The sequence below is a fragment of the Vigna radiata genome, chromosome 1 (assembly GCF_000741045.1).
Source record: "Vigna radiata var. radiata cultivar VC1973A chromosome 1, Vradiata_ver6, whole genome shotgun sequence".
NCBI lineage: Eukaryota > Viridiplantae > Streptophyta > Magnoliopsida > Fabales > Fabaceae > Vigna > Vigna radiata.
The window spans coordinates 7,416,301-7,426,501 of record NC_028351.1 but is presented as its reverse complement, the minus strand read 5'-3'; the positions used below and the strand labels follow the sequence as shown (position 1 = coordinate 7,426,501).

The 10,201-nt window shown below is 31.4% G+C and overlaps 3 protein-coding genes across 3 annotated transcripts in view; 2 read left to right on the top strand and 1 right to left on the bottom strand.

Moving 5' to 3' along the window:
* LOC106756609 overlaps window positions 1-1,389 on the top strand; it is a 4,575-nt gene extending 3,186 nt beyond the window's left edge. The window contains exon 2 of the mRNA XM_022779210.1: window positions 1,379-1,389. Within this exon, the coding sequence (XP_022634931.1) occupies window positions 1,379-1,389 (11 nt within the window). The remainder of the gene's footprint in view (window positions 1-1,378) is intronic.
* Window positions 1,390-4,998: 3,609 nt separating this feature from the next.
* On the top strand, window positions 4,999-6,531 carry LOC106768190. The gene is made up of 2 exons (XM_014653189.2): window positions 4,999-5,320; window positions 6,063-6,531. Exons 1-2 carry the CDS (start codon window positions 5,161-5,163, stop codon window positions 6,344-6,346), a joined length of 444 nt encoding a protein of 147 aa, XP_014508675.1. The 5' UTR covers window positions 4,999-5,160; the 3' UTR covers window positions 6,347-6,531.
* A 116-nt stretch (window positions 6,532-6,647) lies between these two features.
* On the bottom strand, window positions 6,648-9,025 carry LOC106768821 (pentatricopeptide repeat-containing protein At5g66520-like). Its single transcript, XM_014654173.2, has one exon. The coding sequence runs from the start codon at window positions 8,946-8,948 to the stop codon at window positions 7,326-7,328; it is 1,623 nt and encodes a 540-aa protein (XP_014509659.1). The 5' UTR covers window positions 8,949-9,025; the 3' UTR covers window positions 6,648-7,325.
* Between the last annotated feature and the right edge of the window lie 1,176 nt (window positions 9,026-10,201).

Here is a 10,201-nt window from a genome sequence, read left to right as displayed (position 1 = left end):
TCACTCATGAAATCTCAATCTCAATCAAATCAAGGAAGAACCAAGTAATTTTAGAAATATAATTTTCATCTTAATTACTTGATACTTCATTGACTATCTAAGATAGATCTTCACACATAATAAAAAAATTAAAATTGTTAAACCTATAAGAGAAATCTACAAAAAAGACTCAATTCCTAACTCTCACTTTGAGTGTCTTGTTATGTTTTGTTGAACCATAAACTAACATATATATAGATTGAAAGTGAAGATCAATCCACTCATCATTATAAACATGTCCCACCTAAACCTATTCCATATAAACCTATCCCACATAAACTTGTACTATATAAACCTTTTTCAAGTAATTTTTTACATAGGATAAAAAGTAGTTTAATTTATCATATAATTTATATAAAGTTTCTTTTAAATCTTTCTTTTTATACAATTATTTTTGTACTGACTTTATTTATTTATTGACCAATTTCTTAGTAAGTTTTATATTTAGTGTCATTAATTATAAATTATTTATATTTACTCTCACATGTATACATTGTAAATTAATTTTAAATTGTTTAACACTATTTTATATATTGTAAATCCTTGTCTTGGAGAACTAACTAAAATATGCAATGAAAAAAAAATTCTATAACATTATTAAAAAAATTAACTGTTTTTTTATGTGCGAATTAACTTGCATTTACGAGACAAATCAAGAAAAATGACATGTAAATCTTGTTCAAATTAACTCTTTGAGACTCCATTCCAATAAATAAGCATTACAAACTTATTTAATTAATAATTCCTCAATTTTTATGTAATAATATTATATAATATATTTAATACATATATAATTGAAAAAATAGGTTATTTTAAAAATGTAAAATATACATATAAAAAGGATTTTTGTTGTTGTTAAATTTACATTATAAAAAAAAGAGAGTATTATTTAATATTTATATAAATAATACAATAAATAAATTCATAAATTAAATACTTTTATATTAAAATTAAACTTATCATTCTTAAAAATATTTATAATAAGAAAGTATTTAATGTACTTATTTAATTTTTTTTAAATTAAATTTATGCATTTATTAGTATCATGTATATATTTATAATATGAAGACTATAGTGAAAATATTTATAGAAACGTTTATGTATTCGTTTTCTTAAAAGTTTACATTAATAAATTCAGTGCATAATATGTATTATATTTAATAAATATAATAAAGTGCACTATATAATGTTTATATAATCATTAGTAAAAAAGAAATATATTCATTAACTATTTATATTAAATATGTAATTATAATATATGAAAGTATTTAATTATGTATTTCGTGTTATGTCAAGTATAGATATAGGTTGAAGGTGAATCCACTTATCATTGTAACAGGTTTCACTTGAACCTGTTCTACGTAAACCTATCCTAGATAAACCTCTCTAATATATATATATATATATGATTTTTATCTAATTTTTTAATTTATTTATTTTTTTCACAATATGCTTTTTTTTTCTTACTTGTAATAAACAATAAATTATTTAAAAAAATCATTAACTATTTATCATTATTTTACTTATTTTAAATCTTTATTTTTTTATTAGAAATTTAAAATGGAAAATTTGATATAACATTATTAAAAAAAATTCAAATTTACCTGCATTTATATGAGATAAGTAAAAGAAAATGACGTATAAATTTGATAGGAGTCAACTCTTGGCATGTTCATCACTTCCAATAGCTAATTGTTATAAACTTATCTGACTAATAATTCCTGAATATTTAAGTAATATAATTATTACATATTATTTTTAATACGTATATGTGACTTATGTTTTATGCTAGATTTAGTTATTTGATTTTTTTTTTACTATGTGTAAATAAAGATCTTTCTTAACCAAAATCAATGAAGTATCAAATAATGTTATAACAAAATTTTATTTTTAAAATTAGTTGATACCTTGTTGATTTGTTTAGATTTGATATTTCAATGAGAAAGACTCATTCAAGTGTTCAAGTGTTCCTTAATAAGATTGAAGAGAATATTAAGACGATGATGATTTATAATCATTCATTTTTCACTAGTGCAGAAAGGGCTTTAGACATATGTTATTTTGGGTTTTTAACGTCAAATTCTGATCCGACGTCTTTGTGGGTGTAATGGGACGTCGAATTCTATAGGTTAGACGTATATATAGACGTCAAACGATATAGGTCAGATGCCTATATAGACGTCGAACTCTATAGGTCAGACGTCTAAACCGTCGTCGTATTTGATTGGATCTTTTTCTGCTTGAGCCCTCTCGAGTTTACAACTTTATATTTCAGTTGAAGAGAATGAATTGTATGTTTTTTTTTTTGTATTGGATGGTTTTAAAGATGTGGTGGAGGGAATTCGGGAAGTGCAAAACGCAAGAAATCGTCGCCCAAGAGAGTCGTCCAAGGACACAAGCAAAACTGCACCAAAATTCAACGAAAACGCATTTTAATCGGTTCAAATGAGAGATAATTCATCAAAGAGCAATGTAATCAGAGTAAAATTTAATTTTAAACGGTGCAAAAGTGAGAAAACGAACTTGAAAAACGTAGCCCGTGGAGAGAAAACGCGAGGAAGATGATGAACAGTGAGTGCGTGTAACTGATGTCTCGCGTTCGCAGTGTTTTAATGCAGACATTTAGAAGCCGGTTCCTCCCATAACAAACGTCTATAGACGTCGGTTCCTCCCATAAGAGACATTTAAATGGCTTTAGAGGTCAGAGTGGCGGGATCAAACGTCTAAATGGAGTCAAAAAATGAGTTTTTAAATTTCTGGGCTGAGTATTTAGAAGTCGGTTCCCACCATAACAAACGTCTATAGATGTCGGTTCCCCCATAACAGACGTCTAAATGACTTTAGAAGTCGGAGTGGCGGGATCAGACGTCTAAATGGAGTTAAAAAGTGACTTTTTAAATTTCTGGACTGAGTATTTAGAAGTCGGTTCTCACCATAACAGACATCTATAAACATCGGTTTCCCCCACAACAGACGTCTAAATGGTTTTTGAAGTCGGTAACTATGGGCAGTGATGTCTATGTCAACTTTTCACCTACCTTGTCAGACATATAGATGCCGGGGTTGGGGGGGCCGACGTCTATAAAATTATAGTCGTCGGGATGGCGGGAGCAGACGTCTATATGGTGGAAAAAAATGACTTTTCACCTACCTGTCAAACCCGTAGACGACGGTTAGGGGGGGGGGGACGTCTATAAAATTATAGACGTCGAGGACCCTCTTAACTCACGTCTATATGACCAACTTATTTACGAAAATGCCACCATTCAATAATTTACTTTGGATATTTTGTAGTCCAACGTCTAAGTGGTAACGTTAAAAGCCAATTATGCACTAGTGTTTTTTTTTTGTTATTGTTTACAAATATATTTTTGATACTATTTTTTTTTTGTGTTGTTAAATATTTGGTTGATTTTTATCTATATTGAACTAGTAGTATTTTATGTTTATAACAATCCAATGAATTAAAAAATAAATAATGAAACCAGTTAAGTTAGTTTCAATTTTTAGTTTAATTGATCAACTTAATCAAATCAATTTTAGTTTATTCTAGTATTAGATTTTCAAATCATAAATCTGTGAATTCAAATCAAATTAACTAATAATATGATCTTTTTATTGATTATCATGTTTTCTAGATAGAAATTTCACTTGTTTCTTATACCTACCTTAATTTCTTGTAAAAAACACTCGTATTTGTCAATGTAAAACACCATTTTATGAAATTTTATTTGCTTAATCGTCATGCATAATGTGCAAAATGCATAGAATTTTGTTGTATTAAAATATTGTTTACTTTAAAAGGGTTTACAAATTTGATCACTAGAATATTACTAACCATTGTTATTTAAAAAATTGATTTGGTAAGATGAGATTAATATTTATTTATATATTATTGTCTCACTGTATTTTTAGAAGATGTAAGATTTTCAATATACTTTTTAACATTTAGAACATCAAACATAAAGAACTTCATAACAAGTGACATGATAGACTGAATAATTCTCATTAAGATATACATTAAAATAATTTAAGATTTTAACTCTTGGATGGTCCTCATATTTGTTGAGGAATCTAAATGGGTTTTCTTGTTGAAAATGGTCATCTTAAATTTTTTAAAATCGTAACAATTAAGTCATTTCCATTAAGTGGTCAAAAATAGCATCAAAGTCTTGTTGATGTGGTGATGCTGATCTGGATGATTTTATTATGTGGAAAATTATAATTATGACTTGTAATTCCCCATCCAAATTAGGATTTTGATGCAGAGGAGGAATATCACCTAATTTATAACTTAATATCTCAACCAATCCAAAACATAAGATTTATCGATACAATCATTAAACACCTAAGAAAATTATAATATTAGACTAGATATCCAGATTTACTAAAGGAATACTACCATATAATCTACACATGAGACCCATAGCATTACATCAAACACATATGCCACTGAAGAATCTATACACAATAGTCTTGAAATTACATCAAACATATACGTCACTAGAAAATCTATACACGAAATCCTTGCAATTATGCCAAATACATATGTCACCAAAGAATCTATGCACAAGACCTCTCAAATTACACCAAAAACATATAACACTAGAGAATCTACACATATAACCCCTGGATAAATATACCACTAAAGAAAGGGAAGAGGAAGTCATTCTAGCAATGAAAAAAAAAGTTAGAGTATTAGTTTCCGAAGAAAGGGAGTGCAGAAAAGAGCGGAGAGCAACGAGGTGTAAAGATTGGGTGTGTAAAAAGAGAAAAACAAGGCTCAAAAATATTACAAAGGGGACTTGAGAAACCCAATTTCTCAAGTGAATGAAAAGTTGAAAAAAGCCCGAATCACTAATACACAATCACCTTTTAATTTTAATAAAATAGAATTAATAAAAGAAGAAATTAAAAAATAACATGCTATAAACTTCTCAAATATTTCAAATAGTAGGAAAAAAACGCCAACTTTCATTTAAATTGTTAAATGGTTCTTGAATTTTATTAATTTCAACATAGAAGAAACTTCCTTGGATTTGGTACCATTAACCATCAAGGTTGTGGATTTTGCTTGAATTGGCAACGTGGGAGGAACCTCTTTGGAACACTGACAAAAACATGAATGCGATCTTTCTCAGAAACCTGTCCTTCCACGCGCGCCGTCTTCGTCTTTCTCCCACTGCTTCCCTATTCCCTCTTACCGCTCCCACCTCCTTCTCTTCTCGCTCCGATGCTTCTGACAAACCCCACTCCCTCGTTGAAGACATTAGCAACGAAGGTAACACCCATCTTCGCACTTTCATACTTCTCTTCCTCAATTTCTGCTCTTTCTTTCTTCTTAATTACTTGGGTGCCTTTGACGTGTTTGATGTAATGCTTCTTTGAACACTCACGCCAATCGATCTTATTCTTTATTATTAGATGTTAATTTATTTGTGTTGCAAATTTATAATACAAGTTAATAAAAAAAATCATCTATTAGATGTGATTAAATAGCTTATGTTTTGTTTGAAGACAAAAAAGAAAGCACGGATGACGGTAAATTTTCTTCTATTTCATTGGAGAAAAAGTAGAAGGAGAAAAAGAAAGTAAAATTCGAATTGACTTCTAGAAGTAAAATGAAAAAATCTCCTTTCACTTTCTTTTTAGTTCAAATTCTTATTTTCCTCCATCTTCCTCCTATCGAACTAAAAGGGTTATAGGAAAGTAATTTATATAAAAGTTAAGACAAATTTTAATTATTTAACAATGTAAATGTTTATATATAATTTTTCTTATTATTATGTGAAATTCATGGGAGTTTTTTACTAAATTTCTGAGGACGATATAAGTTTATTTATACAAGTGTGTTAAAATAATTTGTTAGATAGCATGGTGGTAACATTTGGTGTTACGAAATAAGGTTTAATGGAAATGCGAACTGATTGAAAGAGCCAGTTTGGATTTTAGTGATTGGTTTCATATTTTGATCTTTTGAGTCTTTGCTAAAAAGAATTTTATTTTGTGTATTTGGGTTAAAGAGTTCAAGAGGCGTGTCGCAAAGCTTCAAGAGGGTGATGCTGAGGCGATTCCTTCTTTGTTTGAAGCTATACTGCAGAGGTCTTTAGTGGGGAAGCCTATAGAAGCTGACGAGGAGTTGATGAAGGAAATTCTAGGGAAACGGACATTGTCGGAAGATGAAGAGGAAGAGTTTGATTCTGATTGGGAGGAGGAAACAGATGACCCTGAAAATGAAGATGAAGGAGATATTGATCTTGGTTTTAAAGGAAGGAGAGAAATTGATGAAGGAAACAATAAGAGATGATACAAGTCTGCAACTGCGCACCGGCAGTCAAGATTTCAAATCAACCTTAAATTGCTTGTTTAACAGACATCCGGAGATGCCTTTGGGCTGCTGCTGTTAAGCTATTTGGTGCTTGCTTTTAATTCTTTGAATGTAGTGGTTTTTACTTTAATTCTTTGAAAGTAGTTGTTTTTACCTTATGCTAATCTTTTGTCATGATTAGAAATTTTAGAATTTTGTATTCAATCTGAACTGTGAAAATCAAATTAAATCATACATTAACACAGGAGAATACTTACTAGGTACTGTAAATGTTGATCTCTAACCATATTTAGTGTTTCACTTCGGTAATATGCAATGCACGTAATGTAATGTAAATTTTTCAAGTAAAACTCTAATCGAAATTTGATTGGAAAACAACACCTACTATGTTTATGTTCCTACAATATATGCTTCTTTACGCGTGTCCCCGTATTCCATACCCTTTTGTGTTGGAGATTATTTCTTCCTGTTAAATAGCAATATTGTTTTCAGATTATGGTTAGTCATTTTCTGCCAACAAATGGCATTGCGTTGTATATAATTCAGTTCCATCACCAGACGTTTAAAAGGGAAACAAAAATGTTCATTAAACATGCGGTGAAGATTCTATTGACAAGATGCCAGACATTCTTTAGAAGAGTTTAGTGTTTATAAAGCGTCAATTTGTCTTCAGAAGTTTCAAATCTAAAAATATAAACTCAAACCAACTAGAGTTTTCCTTGTATGTCCCCTGCAACTGTCCCAAAGCACGTTGTAGAAATGAATGAAAATTCCATCACAGTCTACTGAGCGGCAACTGTAACCTAAATAACAACATAAAAGTGCCTGGATCGTGGATTGATGGTTGACCAGAAATTATATCACATGCCACCGCAATTGATTGCTGAACTATTGTTTAACAAGGCAATGTGCAGATTTTGCCATGTAAGCGCATGCTTATGCTCATAATTCAACGTATTCATATCTTCATCTCACTACTTAATCTATTTAAGATCAATACCAGTTCTTTCATGGGAAGTTCAGATGATCCTCCAGCTGAAAATTCTTGAACTTCTCCATTGATTTCAATCATGCTACAACCCGGGATTTTCTTTTCTATGTCTCTTTCTTTCATAAAATTCCTAATTCTTTTGGCAGCACCAAATCTGCCAGCTTTGGCATATATATCACACAAATTAACGTAGAAAGCATGATTATGGGGTTCCAAGTCTATCAAATGAAGAGCTACCTTTTCTCCTAATTCTACATTCCCATGCATCTGACAACCTCCAAGTAATGCACCCCAGACATAAACATCCGGCTTCATCGGCATGCTTCTTATGAGAATCTCCGACTCTTCAAACAGCCTGGCTCGACTAAGAATATCAACCATGCAAGCATAGTGATAAACTTGCGGTTCAATTGAGTAAACACGTTTCATTGCCTCAAAGCACCAGCGACCTTGTTCTACCAAACCAGAATGAGCACAAGCTGACAATAATCCAACAAATGTAACATGGTTTGGCTTTGCTCCAGCTCTTTCCATCTCTAAAAAGCAATCAAAAGCCTTCCAACCTAATCCATGCATAGCAAACACCGAAATCATCACTGTCCATGCTGAAGTATCCTTCTCAGGCATCTCTTTGAAGATTTCAAACGCTTTCTGCACATCCCCACATTTGCCAAACATATTGACAAGTGCTGTTCCAATTACCACATCATACTCTATGCCGTTTCTTTTCAGATAACCATGCACCCATTTGCCATGATCTATGGCACCAAGTTGAGAGCAAGCTGAAAGGACACTAGCTATTGTAATCTTATCAGGTTTAACCATATCATCACCCAAAAGCTGCATTTCATGGAAAAGCTCAAGTGACTCCTTTGCCCTCCCTCCCTGAGCCAATCCTGTAATAATGGAATTCCAAGTTATGATATTTCTCCCCTTCATCTTCCTAAATAAGTCCATTGCCATGTCAAGTTCTCCATTTCTCAAACACCCAATAACCATTGAGTTCCAAGAGACGACATCTGTAAACAACATTTCATCAAACACGTTGCTGGCATTGTTCAACATCCCACAAGCCATGTACAAGCTGATCAAAGAATTGCCGACAAAAACATCCTTCAAAAATCCAAACTTTATCACTTGGGCATGAATAACTTGGCCAGTAGCACTATCCTGCCACCTAGTGCAACCCTTTAAAAGGAATGGGAATGTTAGACAATTGGGCACAATCTCTTTGGAAAATATTTGTTTATACTGCATCAAAGCCTTGCAATAATGAGTGTCATCACCTCCCTCCATGCTTGTATATGCTCTGATCATGATGTTGTAGACACGAAGATCAGGGTTCTGGATCATATGAAAAACATTGGTGGCATACCTGAAAGAACCATAATTCGAAAAGGAGCAAAAATATAGGAGTCGGGTAATTAGATAATATTGGTCACTATTGTGTAAAGTTGGGGACTTTAGAATCTGGGTATGAATTTTTTTGAGCTCTCTCAGGTTCTTGCATTGTTCAATCAATCTAGAGAGTGTGTTCTTGAGGGTTAGGCTTAGGGACTCCACTGTTTGGAACTCAAGAAGGCTAACCATAATCGTCCACCAATAAAAGTAAAACTCGCTGCATTAATGATGGATGAACCAAAATTGAACCAGTTGAATAAACATTTTCTTTTTGGTATCATTCACTTTTAAGGTTACACAGTGAGTGTATCTAACTTCACTCCAATGACAAATATAATCAATTTATTATATTATGATTATTTAAAAAATTATATCAATGGCAATCATTTATCAAATGTTTCATGTAAATTTTTTATACTAAAAAAGCACAAAATTCATTGAATTTTTTCTTGTTAGATTCTTTAACATGTCAGAAAAGATTAATTGGTTAGTTTTCTTAAATTGAACAAGTTTCTAAGTCATACCCTTATGTAAAATAACTAAAAGCATTTCTGGAAACATGTTGAAAATACAAAATCCAGGTTTTAGATTATAGAAACTATAGTTATTAGTGTTTGAAAATCAAATGCTTTATATGATACATGCACTCATGACTACTGCGTTTAACAATCTTTGGTGTAATATTCAAATTAGATGATAAACAAAAGAATTTGGAAGAAAAAACATAATGATTTAGGGGACTTGTGAAAGAGAGGTATCGAACCTAAGGAAGCTTATGAACAGCTCAAAAAGTTTGATTCCTTGACGGTTAGGGAGAGATGATTGATAACTAATGGAGACTAAAGTACAACATGTTTTTTAGTTAGAAAAAAGCAAGTAATTCTAGTGGTTTAAAACAAAGTCAAAGGTGAATTTTCAAACAAATTTATGATTGATTATGCATCATTTACTCTAGATTCTGTTTCTAAAGTTCCATATAATTACTACATTTTGGGTGTTTCCTCTAGGCCTTTTTTGGACACGTAAAAGTATGTTTGTGTTTAAAATCTTCTTTGCAACACTTTGGTTTTGGAACATTTCGTCTGACTTGTTCGGCTTTTGTTAAAAGCTGATGAAAAAAGAGCTTAGATAAGTATGGTTAAAGGATCCATTAACAGCCTTCGAATAGCTTTTATTACAAATTTGTTTACACTTATCAAATGGCTTTTATACGAAAGGTGTAACATAAAAGATATTGGGGTAGCCAGAATCCAACTTAATGGTACCGAAAGTAAGAAACTTGAATTCTGATGCTGAAATTGTGGTTGTGTACAGTGAAGGTAGATCTGATAGGGGAAGATGCCTTGCTTTGATTTCAGGCCTCCTCTTTCTGCTGCCTTTCTTGTGTGATCTACATTATTCCACTTTAAATAAAGTGCTGTAGAGATAAACGAATAAGTTAT